The sequence below is a fragment of the Sinocyclocheilus grahami genome, unplaced genomic scaffold, assembly GCF_001515645.1.
Source record: "Sinocyclocheilus grahami isolate Dianchi unplaced genomic scaffold, SAMN03320097.WGS_v1.1 scaffold63.1, whole genome shotgun sequence".
Lineage (NCBI taxonomy): Eukaryota > Metazoa > Chordata > Actinopteri > Cypriniformes > Cyprinidae > Sinocyclocheilus > Sinocyclocheilus grahami.
The window spans coordinates 36,024-50,376 of record NW_015505242.1 but is presented as its reverse complement, the minus strand read 5'-3'; the positions used below and the strand labels follow the sequence as shown (position 1 = coordinate 50,376).

General features: G+C 36.0%; 1 protein-coding gene across 1 annotated transcript; it reads left to right on the top strand.

Annotated features, from left to right (window-relative positions):
• Positions 1-1,207: 1,207 nt before the first annotated feature.
• LOC107584811 (zygotic DNA replication licensing factor mcm6-B-like) lies at positions 1,208-13,373 on the top strand. The gene is made up of 17 exons (XM_016271578.1): positions 1,208-1,373; positions 1,694-1,840; positions 2,515-2,625; positions 2,741-2,990; positions 4,209-4,374; positions 4,457-4,602; positions 4,689-4,839; positions 6,670-6,811; positions 7,065-7,206; positions 7,302-7,409; positions 8,954-9,109; positions 9,204-9,332; positions 9,616-9,781; positions 11,851-12,036; positions 12,510-12,695; positions 12,831-12,970; positions 13,084-13,373. Exons 1-17 carry the CDS (start codon positions 1,273-1,275, stop codon positions 13,204-13,206), a joined length of 2,550 nt encoding a protein of 849 aa, XP_016127064.1. The 5' UTR covers positions 1,208-1,272; the 3' UTR covers positions 13,207-13,373.
• Positions 13,374-14,353: the final 980 nt, after the last annotated feature.

Sequence of the window (14,353 nt, the reverse complement as noted above, 5' to 3'; positions counted from 1 at the left end):
AAGAAATGTATAAAAACGTCTCTCATATTAAAAATATTATTTGTAAAATGTAATGTTTTACCCTCCATGATGTATATTTGTTATGTATCCCCAATTTTTGTCTGTGTTCTGTTTGACGTTAAGTATCTCTCTATGTTTGTTTTTGAAAGAGAAATAAAAAAAAAAGTTTTTATGCATGATTTAAAACTAGGAATGGCGCCATCTGCTGGCTTGATTAAAAAGCTGTCTGTTTACATATAATATAGAAATAGCGCCATCTACTGCTGACAGAAGGCAATTCATTAAATCCTGACAATACATAGTGTGCTAAGAAAAATAACCAGGAATCACGTTGATAGCAACAGATAGAATAAATATTTGTGTCAGTCATTAAGTGAGGCACATGACCTGCAGCGATAACAATTCAAAGTAACGGCGGGTGGCAAGCGATGTCACAAATAACTGCTAAATATCTGTTACAAGTTTTTGTTTTCCTATATTGATACTTTGTGCAAGACAATTTATTGCATTTTGAAATTTTCATCGAGGCAACAATACTAGCATAATATATATATATATATATATATATATATATATATATATATATATATATATATATATATATATATATATATATATACAACATATATATATATATATATATATATATATATATATATCCAACATAGCAATTTCTATAAAATTGTAAAATAATGCCCTATTCAATAATCACAAAAAGAACTATAATATGGTTCAACCTCACCAGCGCAGAGAACAGTAACAGGTATCACGTGAAAAAAAATATTTTTATACATAATGCCACATAACAACTTGCCAACTTAAGTTTTAGCCACTTGATTAAAAATATATAATTAACGTTAAAACAGCACGATTATTATTTATACTTTATGCACTATATGGGTCTACCCGATCAATCAAACTTCTAAGACGCTAAGTTTTGAGTAACCCCCATATTTTCATATTAACAAATACTTTTCCTATTTTATTTCAATTGCTGACATTTTTCTATAGTTTCAATCTTTATTGAAACTGTCTAACCTCAACATGATGCCATGCCCCCAACAGAAAGCTCGAAAATGATTGGCCACAATTGTCCAATTGTAGCGGCAGCACCTAAAAGCAACAATCTGATTGGATCCTGGTGGCGCGAAATAATCACATGGTACAGCATTTCGCGCGAAAGCTTCTGAAGCGGCTCGCTTGCTTCTTTGTGCTAGACGGGACGGAGACTACATATTTGTTATAACTTTGTAATAACAACTTATTACAAAAATGGATCTTATGGAACATGGAGCAAATCCGACTGCTGGGCAGATGATCAAGGACGAACTGGCGGAAAAATGCCAAAAACTATTCCAGGCTTTTTTGGAAGAGTGAGTAAATGAGGTGTTCCTTATTGTTCTTCAGTATCACGAAACGGTACACGATGGGTAACCATATTGAATAATAGCAATAATACCTATAAAACATTACACGTTTTTACACTAACATTAGTCGCATGATTTCATGTTAAACTTCATAATATATTTATACGGCATTATAAGATTAATACGTTTGCTTGAACATTACACTTCTGCACGTGAACATTCATTTCTTTGCTATTTGTATAATAATTATATTTTGCGTGTGATTTGTATTCATTTTTGGTCGTAATCATAATTTGATAGTAATAGTTTTGTGTACCGCTCCGCAGGTTTCAGAATAGTGATGGAGAAGTGAAGTACCTGCGGGACGCAGAGGAGTTGATCCGGCCGGAAAGGAACACACTCGTGGTCAGTTTTACGGACCTGGAGGGCTTTAATCAAGAACTGGCAACCGCCATCCAGGAAGAGTTCTACAGGTGTGAATGGATCCAAAAGAAAAATCAAAATCGCTTTTGAATTTAGTCACCATATACCTTGCTGCGTTCATCTTACTAGTGATGGGAAGTTCGGATCATTTCACGGACTCGGACCTTTGAGTCTCGTTCAGCAAAATGAACGAATCTTTTTTCGAGTCATTTCGTTCATTTTAGCAAAATATAATTAAAATGTTACGTGTTACTTCCCTAATACGTCTACTACTTACCTTATGGGGCTGTCACATGATGAATGAACGACTCGGAAAAACCCGAAGACTCGAAACAGGTGAACTACTTGACTAATTCCAGTACAGAACCTATAGGATGTTGCGCATGCGCAACTGAACGAATCACTCCCCGAGATGACTCGTTCTTCCCGAGTCACATTAAAGATTTGTTCAAAATGAACGAATCGTTCAAGAATGACCCAACACTACATCTTACTGTTTCATTGTAAGTTCTCAGTAATGTAATTATTAACGCTTAAAACCCTGAAACATTATCATGTAACCCATAATCTCAGATGTGCAGTTATTGTGTAGTAGCGTGTGTAATATGAGTATGTACTGCAAATTGATGAACATTTGGTACAGGCTTTAACTGCTTTATGAAACTGATAACACACAGTTTTTACCTGCATGTACAAAGTAAAATTTTGTTCTGTTTTGTATTAGACTTTACCCCTACCTGTGCCATGCTTTGCGTAATTTTGCTCGGGATCATGGAGAAGTTCCTACCTCAAAGGAATTCTATGTTGCCTTCCAGGATCTACCGACCAGACACAAGTAAAGAGAATTATAAGACAGTGTGATGACTAATTAATCATTTCGAATTAAAATACTGTCAATTCTGAACCAATGCCTCCCTAACTAATGTGCTCCTGTTCTGGGTTCCATGCAGGATCCGTGAGTTGACCGTGGCGAAGGCTGGCTCACTCGTGCGCATCAGTGGCCAGGTTGTTCGTACTCACCCGGTTCACCCGGAGCTGGTGAGCGGGACCTTCCTGTGCTTGGACTGTCAGGGAGTGATAAAGGATGTGGATCAGCAGTTTAAATACACTCAGCCGAGCATTTGCCGCAATCCTGTGTGCAACAACCGTAGACGCTTTCTCCTGGACACAAACAAATCCAAATTCATCGACTTCCAGAAGGTATGACAGGAAGCCGTAGATTTGTATGTTCTTTGGTAAACCCCCTTTCCTGTCGTGAAATGATAGAGAAATTACAGTGCAAAGCATGTATAGGTAAAGTTCAAAATGGCTGTTTTGTAGTTGATGATGTCACATGGGTAAGGATATTTGAGAAAAAATGAGAAATTTGCCATTTTTCTGCTAAACATTTTCTGCAACACACAAGTGAAGTGTCAAAAAAAGCTATATTTTACATGATAATTTGCAATAATATTTAAAAAAAATAAACCTTAAATTTAAATTTAAAAAATAAAAAAGGCCATTCATATTTGAAGTGAATGGAGAACTAAAGTTTACTAAATAAAATAATTAAATCAGTAAATATTGAAAATAAAAAGGTGTTTCAACAGATGTTTCAAATGTCAGTTTCTAGTGGCATAGGGCTGAACAATTTCTGTTTTTAAATTTATTTGTGATATTTCTAATAAAAAAATGGCAATTTTGATTTAAAATGCAATTTAAAGAAAAAACTCAAGGTTTGCCATGCTGGTTTTTATGGCTGGCCAAAAATGTTATGATTACTTATAAATATGCTTTAAAATAACAATAATTGTTTTTATTATTAAATAATATATTGAACAAAAATATTACTATTGTAATATTTCGCTGTAAAAAATAATTAATATTTTCACTTTGAAACAGAGCACAAATGTTTAATTAATTAAATAACAGTCTCTGCAATTGGATTTTGGCTTTAATCGCACAGCCCTATATAGGAAGAGCCAGGAAACAATATGGCCCTGTCCCAAATGGAAGACTTCATGTGCACTTGCGGTCTTACAATGGCACCGTAGGATGTCCCATTCATCATTTTAGCGTTCAAAAGGGTGCTCGTGAGTGCCCCCTTTGCGGCTGCTATGCGCCCTCAATGTGCACTTCTGCCGAGCCCGCACCGGGGCGAGCTCCGCAGCAGATTTCTACCCGACAGTCACAGCGGCATTACGTCATGAAAGTCCGTACTCAGAGGAAGACTGTGAGGGTTTAGGGTGCCATTTGGGACAGGGCCTATCACATGCTTGAATGTTACATTTTTATAACTCTTTCCTATTCTGTTGCATTCTGTCAGGATGACTGAGCGGTTGACATTTCATCATACTAGCTCCGTGCCATTGTTGATTGCTGTACTGTGTTTTAAAGTGTTGTAAGTGTGTTTTGATGTTTTACTTGCCTTGATTTCAGGTACGTATCCAGGAGACACAGGCTGAGCTGCCACGGGGCTCCATTCCTCGTAGTATGGAGGTGATTCTGCGGGCTGAGGCTGTGGAGTCGGCACAGGCCGGTGACAAATGTGACTTCATTGGCTCCCTCATTGTTGTGCCAGATGTATCCCAACTGTCCACACCAGGTACACATCTCTCATCCAGTCGGTCATCACTAATATTTATACAGCGGTAATAAGTCTGAGTATGCAATTATGTTTGTTTCAGGTGTGCGTGCTGAGACCAGTTCTCGTACAGCTGGGGTGCAAGGTTACGAGAATGAGGGTCTTCGTGGGCTTAAAGCTCTGGGTGTCAGAGAACTTTCCTACAAACTTGCATTCTTGGCATGCCATGTAGCCCCCACCAATCCCAGAGTAAGAGTGAAGCCCACCATTATGGCATGAAGATCTCATTTTCTGTTATATAGTAGATTATTTTAATGGGATGTCTCTGTTTGTAGTTTGGCGGTAAGGAGATCCGGGATGAGGAGCAGACGGCAGAAAGTATCAAGAAACAGATGTCGGTACAGGAGTGGGAGAAGGTGTTTGAGATGAGTCAAGATAAAAACCTCTACCACAACCTCTGCACCAGCCTCTTCCCTACCATTCATGGTTAGTCACTAAAAAACAACAATATTTCTTATTCTAAGTTGGACACAAACACAAATTGATGCAATCAAAATTAGGGATGCACGATATTATCGGAACATTATCGGTATCGGCCGATAAAGGCTCAAAATGTAAACATCGGCATCAGTCGATTTGAACAAATTGATGCCGATAAGACGAATTGCTCACATGTGCTCAGGGTGTGCTATTGCTAAGATGACAGCAGTGTGGTCATTCTTGAAGCAAACCTTTGCCTGAATCATGATTACATTCAATGTTTTGGATTGCTGCATTTAATTTGAGAAAGTATGTACAGAATGACACGTCCAGTGTGTGATAGAGGAAATACTGTAGACTAGTGCCTGCAGCAGCTAAAGCCTCCCCTGGGTCCTAATGCCCATCTAATAAGACCTTTTATGGAATTAGGGGGCGCTGTTGGCCTACTTGTAATAAAATGAAACGTAAAATACACAAATAACATTAAGATACTTGTGTTTCTAAATCACAAGTCTGTTTTGAATTAAAGGTCAGAAGCAAACGCTTACATTAATAAAAGCTACAAACATGACACTTGTAAATTAAGTAATTTAATATATACAGCTTTATTCATTAATATTTGATATATTATTTCAAATGGATTATGAAAACTTAAATACAATATTTTTAGAATTGTAACAGTTATTTAGCTTTAAACCATCTATTAATGTTAAATCACAAATAAAATGTTAAGGTTTCAACTGCTTCTGTCTTAAAAAAAACACACAAAAGCAAACAAATTGCAGAGATTGATTTTATTATAGTTATTTTCAAGGCTTTCAATGTACTCACATTAAAAAAATAACTTTAATAATATTGATTAGTTCTAGCAAATACGTTTTTGCTCAAAGCTAACCAAAATAAAAAATAATTTACTTATAATTTGTGCACAGGAGAGACTTGGTGTTGTTTCAGAATAAAAGGAAACATGTATCGTTATCGGTTATCGGCCATAATAGCATATTGGATATCGGTAAAATCTAATATTGTGCATCCCTAATCAAAATGAATTCACATATAAGTTGTCAACCAGTAGGAATTTTTCAGCAGCCAATGGTGAAAGCAGTAATAGGAGAGTGATTTGGCAGATATAATGCAGATAAATAAACATTGTAAAAAGTGTAAATTTGCAGTTGTTACCCTAAAGGGATAGTTTACCCTAAAATGAAAATCAGTCATCAATTACTCAACCTCATATTTTTATAATCGCATAATATTTATATTTTTCCTCTAAACACAAATAAAGATATATTTTTAATGAAATTAGAGAAATGTTTGTTTCTCCATGTGAAGCCCAATTTCCCAAAACTTTGATGCTTTAAAAAATTCATAAAGACATTGTAAAAGTAATCCATATGAACCAAGCTGTTCTGGCACGTCAAGCAAGCACATTTTAGCTGCTGTTTACCATATTTGATGTGCTCTATGTATGTGCATTGATTAATGTTTATATGTGTCTCTTCATAAGACTTGGATTAAATTGCTTGATTCGTATGGATTTCTCTTTATGAACTTTTTTATAAAAAATCTTCATTTGTAAAGATGAACAAAAATGTAATGGGTTTGGAATGACACAAGCTAAGTAAGTAAATGATAATTTTTTTAACCCTTTAAAGAGCTATTTCTACCTGATCTGTCGTGTAACCAAATGTAGTTGTGTGGATTTAGTCATAAAATAGATTTAGAATAAAACCTGTTAATATAAATTATCATACAAAACTAATTTTTAAGTTATCTTGACTAGACATGTGATACAGTAAATTCTGTTATTTCTGATATGAAGTCTGTTGTTTTCAGGTAATGATGAGGTAAAGCGGGGGATTCTGCTCATGTTGTTTGGAGGTGTTCCCAAAACCACCATGGAGGGCACATCTCTGAGAGGAGACATCAACGTCTGCATCGTGGGAGACCCCAGCACAGCCAAGAGCCAGTTCCTTAAGTAAGACTTACAGGATCCATCTTCTAAAGCACGAGCACTGTTACCGGACTATACTAATGTGATTCTTCTTGAACAGGTTAAAAACTGTAGGATAAAACACATATCAGACAGTGTTTTTAGAGTTTTAATTATAGAGCGAATAACTGACATTTAAATATTTTACTGACATTTTAAATAGTTGTGACGTTTTCTTCCAAATTGTGTTTAAAAAATGAGAAGATGTATTAGTTCTCACAGTTTGGCTGTCATTCAGGCATGTTGAGGAGTTCAGTCCACGTGCGGTCTACACCAGCGGTAAAGCCTCCAGCGCGGCCGGTCTCACAGCTGCTGTGGTGAGAGATGAGGAATCACATGAGTTTGTCATTGAAGCCGGAGCGCTCATGTTGGCTGACAATGTGAGTTATTTTCACAAATTATTTGTGTAAAACCCCTGTGCATCCAAGTATGTTTTGTCACTGAATCCCTATTGATTTGCTATTGTTGTCCATAGGGTGTTTGCTGCATTGATGAGTTTGATAAGATGGAAATGAGAGACCAAGTGGCTATCCATGAGGCTATGGAGCAACAGACCATCTCCATCACCAAAGCAGGGGTCAAGGTAAGAGTCAAAGATTAAAATGCAGATTTATAGGACACATATTCGCTTAAACAGGCATCAGTGCATTTGTGACATATTTCTACTAGCAGTTTGGATTTAAAAAATGTGATACGGTAATTATTCGGGATGGATCTAATATACAGACACATCCACATACATTTTCAGCTGTGAACATTAAAGTGCCCTTATTATGGGTAATGAAAGGTTCATATTTTGGTTTTGGGAGTCCCCAACAACAGGTTGACATGCATGCAAGGTCAAAAAACACTTTCATTGTATTATAATATGCATTTATTTTTACCTTATTTGCTCAACAACTCCCAAACGATTCATTTAATGATTCTTTTTTCCAAACCCATACTTTGCGTGACGCTAATCTGCGGTGATTGGTCCGATTGGTCTAATTTTTATGTCATAATGCTTGATAAAGCAGCCTTTGTAAGCGCTGCTTTGTGTACAGCGTTACCGGGGAAAACGCTATTTTACGCTCCAAAAGCTGCACCTCGTGGCAAAGAATGAATTAGCATTTTCATTCAGGCCAACGCAAAAAGACCAACAAGTGGGTGGGCAATATGCTAATGTTTCATGGTGAAGTCAACATGAAACACGACTCGTTTCAATGATTCAGAGTCGACTCTTTTTTTTAAGAGACAATAACTTTATACACACTGCACTTTCAGATTTAAAACTTTTCAGGATGTTTTCATTCACTTAGAGCTGTGTTACACACTGCATGAAAGGTAGTTTTCAAAAATCCATAATAGGGGCACTTTAAAGGGATAGTTCACCCAAAAATGAAAATTACGCAATGATTTATTCACCCTCAAGCCGTCCTAGGTGTATATGACTTTCTTCTTTTAGACGAATACAATCGGAGTTATATAAAAAAATGTCCTGGCTCTTCCAAGCTTTATAATGGCAGTGAATGGTGGATTTTGATTAAATGTACTCCACACGGCCATGGGGAGAAGTTGTGGCCTAATGGTTAGAGAGTCGGACTTGTAACCCAAAGGTTGTGGGGTTGAGTCTCGTACCGGCAGGGATTGTAGGGGGCAGGGATTGTAGGTGGGGGGAGTGAATGTACAGCACTCTCTCCCACCTTCAATACCACGACTGAGGTGCCTTTGAGCAAGGCACCGAACCCTCAACTGCTCCCCGGGTGCTGCATAAATGGCTGCCCACTGCTCCGGGTGTGTGTTCATGGTGTGTGTGTGTTCACTGCTGTGTGTGTGCACTTAGGATGGGATACATGCAGAGCACTAATTCCTAGTATGGGTCACCATACTTGGCCACACGTCACTCACTTTTTAAAACTTTATAAACCGTAATCTCTAGCTTCCGCTAACTGTAGTACAAGCGTTCACTAAAGAGTTGCGTTCCAGCGGATGAAGGCATAGCGTAAACTTAACATAAACTGCAATAGAGACGATAATCCAGATTTCTACTGGTTTATCGTGTCAACCGGTATATTGCATACCCCTAACCATAATGGTTGTCATATTTTATAATTGTTCCATAAAAGACTATATTTTGTCAAATTGTAGGCCACTCTGAATGCTCGCACATCCATCTTGGCTGCAGCAAACCCAGTGAGCGGGCGTTACGACCGCTCCAAATCTCTCAAACAGAACATCAACCTGACAGCACCCATCATGTCACGTTTTGATCTCTTCTTCATCCTGGTAGACGACTGCAATGAAGTATGAGCCAACAATGCAACAGCCTATGAAGATGATTGTGGATACAGCAGGATGTTGTTAGACTGTTAGTAAATCCCTCTGTCTCTCCCTTCAGGTCACTGATTATGCCATAGCCAGACGTATAGTGGATCTCCACTCCAGAATTCAGAATTCTGTCGATCGGGTCTACAGTCTAGATGAGATTCGCAGATTCCTGCTGTTTGCTCGCCAGTTCAAACCAAAGGTGAGTGACAGGAAGATTTATCATCATTCTTCCCTGATATAATTAGAACCAGAAGGAAAAAGGATCTGCACACAAAAATACAGGCAAAAGCTTTTGTAGACACTTCAAGCAGGTGTATGCTTGAACCAAAAATGTTTTGCACTTGGCACTTTTTCTGCCTACGTTTTTGTGTGTGAATCCTTTTTTCATTTGGTTTAGTTTTTGTATGCTACGCATTTGATCTCATTGTCACAATGTCAGCTATTTCTTAACTGTGTCTCGATCTGTGTGTGCGTGGTATCAGATCTCAAAGGAGTCTGAGGAGTTCATTGTGGAGCAGTACAAGCGTCTGAGACAGCGGGACGGCTCCGGAGTCACTAAATCAGCCTGGAGAATCACAGTCCGCCAGCTGGAAAGCTTGATTCGTCTTTCTGAGAGCATGGCAAGGATGCACTGTTGTGATGAGGTGTGTATGAAAAAAAGAGAAACACGAGAGCATGGTTTTTGTTTCCTGAGAGGATTTTGGTCAGCTAATCTCTAAAATAAATATCAATATTAGTTAAAAATGTTGGTAACAATAAGGTCCCATTAGTTAATGCTTAATTCAAATAAATTAACTAAAATAAACTATTTATTATATACTATATCTATATTAACACATTTATTGGTTACAGAATTTATTAGTTTTTGTTGATGTTAGTTAATAAAAATACAGCTGTTTTCGCTGTCAGCTCTTGTCCATTAATATTAATAATGTATTAGTAAACATTCTAAGATGTGAAACTATTTAGTAGTTCAGGTCTGTCAAATGTCACTCCATATCAATTCACCAAATTATTTCAGTTATTGCAAAGGTTCTTGCAACATACAACAGCAAATGAACCAAAACCCAGAAAGACACTCACTAAGCAAACAAGTATGACTAACAACAGGATAAAAATGACAAGCAATTTCCATGTTTTTCCAACTAAATTATCTCTTAATTATCAATGGAAAGCACACTTTCGTTCTTCCGCTTTCTCTCTACAATCACACACATACTATACAGACACACACTTGCACACAGAGACAAAAACATACGCATACCGACTGCCCCATGATTTATTTTTTCAATGAAATAGTTTGCAAGTGAAAAGCTAAAAGTAGTGGTGAACAGTAACGGAGTAGTTTTATTTTGTTACTATACTTAATTAAAATTTTCAAGTATCTGTACTTTACTGGAGTAGTTTTATTTTGAGTAAATTTTACTTCACTACATTTCATAAAACATATCGTTACTCCTTATAATATATCACGTGCTCCGACACTCCAAATATTTTTATTCAACAACCTAGATAGATTACATCTGGGGGTAAATAAAGGATGTGATGTTCAGAACATGGTAACTACAGTAATTATCAAAAAGTGGGAAGTGATGCCCTCTGGGGGCATTTGGTCAGGGGTGTTTTTACACCACAGACAAGGTTTGAGAAGAAAATTAATATAATATAATTATATTTTCCTTAAAATGTTCTTCCTAACTTCAAGCCTTATTCTCATGTCATATATAACTGTGATGTTCTGCTAAACAACCAGCTTTAAAACACTTTTTTCTTACTGGTGAAAATCAGATGGTCAGATCTGTTTTCTCTCAGGTACTTCGCAGTGTAAGCTTCACAGTGAACATTACTACATCACTCTCGTCAACGTAGTCCATATCATCAACAAAAATATATCTTGACTCCATATAGTGGTTATTTTGGGAAAATCCCAGGTATTTTGAGCAGTAGGATAATAAAAAAGATGTGCTAATATAAATTAAATTAAGTAGCCTAAATTACGTATTAAGTAAATAAAATTTAAGTAAAATTGCAAAATAAATCTATCAGTACTTTTTTACTTAAGTACATAAAAAAATCGAGTACTTTTGTACTTTCACTCAAGTATAATTGAAAAAGGAGTACTTTTACTTTTACTGGAGTAATATTTGATTATACGTATCTGTACTTTTACTCAAGTACTTGATTTGTGTACTTCGTTTCTGCCTCTAACTAAAGTCATTTTGATAAATCAGTCTAGCGCAACATGTTTCTAAACCAATGGTTATCAACCAGGGGGCCCTGGTTATTTAAATGTAGTTATATTATTCTTACTTAAAAGTATAGTGCACACAAAATTGAAAAGTCTGTCATCATTTACTCACCTTCATGTTGATCCAAACCTGTATGACTTACATTCTTCTGTGGAACACAAAAGATATTTTGAGAATGTTGCGAACCGAAAGTGTTTTGTTATCAACATTCTTCAAAATATCTTCTTTTACGTTCGACAGAAGAATGTAAGTCATACAGGTTTGTAACAGGTTTGGAAATGATGACAGACTACTTTTTTGGCTGGACTATCCCTTTAAAATACTACAAAAACAAAAAAATATCATATTTTTGAGTTCATTTTTATCACAACAGAAGTACCAGAGGTACATATAAGCCTAGATAAGAGGGTCTTAGAGTCAAAAAGTACCACTGTTCTAAACATACTTCTGTTTTCTTGCTCTTTTTAGGGCATGATGCACCGAACGGTGTGAATGGAGATGTTAATGGAGAAGTGAATGGTCATGAGCACACAAATGGTATTAATGGTCACGGAGTCAACGAAGAAAGCACTAAACCTTCACTGCGACTGTCATTTGCGGAGTATAAACGCATTTCTAACCTGTTAGTGCTACATCTGCGTCACGCTGAGGAAGGTGAGCACTCTGTACAAGTCTTAGCATAAAGTCCAAGTAATTATTATGCATTTATATTATTCTTACTTAAAAGTATAGTGCACACAAAATTGAAAAGTCTGTCATCATTTACTCACCTTCATGTTGATCCAAACCTGTATGACTTACATTCTTCTGTGGAACACAAAAGATATTTTGAGAATGTTGCGAACCGAAAGGGTTTTGTTATCAACATTCTTCAAAATGTCTTCTTTTACGTTCGACAGAAGAATGTAAGTCATACAGGTTTGTAACAGGTTTGGAAATGATGACAGACTACATTTTTGGCTGGACTATCCCTTTAAAATACTACAAAAACAAAAAAATATCATATTTTTGAGTTCATTTTTATTACAACAGAAGTACCAGAGGTACATATAAGCCTAGATAAGAGGGTCTTAGAGTCAAAAAGTACCACTGTTCTAAACATACTTCTGTTTTCTTGCTCTTTTTAGGGCATGATGCACCGAACGGTGTGAATGGAGATGTTAATGGAGAAGTGAATGGTCATGAGCACACAAATGGTATTAATGGTCACGGAGTCAACGAAGAAAGCACTAAACCTTCACTGCGACTGTCATTTGCGGAGTATAAACGCATTTCTAACCTGTTAGTGCTACATCTGCGTCACGCTGAGGAAGGTGAGCACTCTGTACAAGTCTTAGCATAAAGTCCAAGTAATTATTATGCACTTTTAACAATAATAACAACAACATGACATGGTCAGACAAACACAGCCCACAGGAATCTAATTTGTATTGCGCCATTTCTCCTAGCCGAGGACGAGACTGCACTTAAGAAGAGTGAAGTAGTGAACTGGTACCTGAAGGAAATCGAATCCGAGATTGATTCAGAAATGGAACTCATGAATAAGAAGACAATGTTAGAGAAAATTATCTACAGACTGGTTCACTGTGTAAGGAAACAGTTTCATGTGATTTGAATCTCTTTTATGTGTAATGTTGTCTGGAGACTACATTAAGTCTTATATATATAAATAAAAAAATTATTCACTTTTATCTTCATCAGGATTATATTTTGATTGAGCTGACACAGTCTGGGCTGAAAGGGTCTGCTGAGTCCAGAGGAACAGAATCTCAGGAGGAAGATGTTACACTGGTGGTCAACCCCAACTACACATTTGATGACTAGACTTTTTGAACTTTACATTCTCTGCTGTATCAACTCCAAATAAGAGACTGTTAGATAGATGGTGATCAGGAAGTGGTGGTGTCCCTCTTCAGTCTCTTCTCTTTTTGTAAATTGCTTCTGCTCTGGTTTTAGCTTTTTCCCCATAACGATTTTTGCATTGCTTCGAAAGGATGGCTATAAACATCTTAATTTTTAAGAGGATTTGTGACCTTGAAAAAACAAGCTCTTTGTAAATGTGTTTTAGAACATTTTAGAATGTTAGTAATGTTTTGCATATATAGTTTATAATGTTTTATTAAAAGTGCTATCCTTGTGTAATGTCAAAAGAAGTTGTGTTCATTATGAAATACATTTTATGACATGTATTTGCCGAAAAGCAAGTTTTCGTTTATGTTTAAAACAGAAATTAGATGCTAGTCATGTGTGGAAATCACTTCAAATATTCTTGGCCAGTTGTCAGTAGAAACTGCACATTCAAATGTCTTGTATTTTTAAATGGGACATTTGCTTATATTAATAAATATATAAATGTAAAATGTCTAATTTTGGCTAAGCTTAAGTTTGTTTTAAAAATATATATATTTACATTAACTTAAAATTAACTAAAGCTTATCAAATTGCGAGAAGTGCAAGTCGATTCTAACAACTGAATTATTAGTTTTTTTTGGTTTTAATTTAATTATAGGTAAGCAACCTGTGTAAAATTAAAAAAGATTGTAAGATTGATGTAAATGTTCACTAAGAAATGTCAAATTATGATTTTTTTTTTATTCAAAGAACAATAACATGAAACCATCAAAAAGAAGAAAAGGGAAATTAAAACAAAAGAAGAAAAAAAGATTAATAAACAAATTACAACAAATAAAAATTCGCCAGGGGGAAGTAAGTATTAAAGTTCAAAACAAAGATACAAAGAGATATACATATAGTCGCTTTGGATAAAAGCGTCTGCTAAATGACTAAATTTAAATGTAAATATACTGTACACGTATACATATATAAAAATCAAATAAATATAAAGTTCACAAGCTTTTAAAGTTCTTACAGCTTTCTTATTCAAAGAGTCTCTGAAACGGTCAATATATATTCATATTTCAGTCAACAAAACCATAAAATTGGGTTTCTTATTGGTAAATTTACACTTATG

What these genes read in the sequence shown, in the direction of transcription:
- LOC107584811 (XM_016271578.1), top strand. Translation starts at nt 1,273, where the DNA reads ATGGATCTTATGGAACATGGAGCAAATCCGACTGCTGGGCAGATGATC. An exon ending in TCACCAAAGCAGGGGTCAAG is followed by an intron (nt 7,410 to 8,953) that starts GTAAGAGTCAAA and finishes GTCAAATTGTAG; the next exon opens with GCCACTCTGAATGCTCGCAC. An exon ending in TCTGCGTCACGCTGAGGAAG is followed by an intron (nt 12,696 to 12,830) that starts GTGAGCACTCTG and finishes CATTTCTCCTAG; the next exon opens with CCGAGGACGAGACTGCACTT.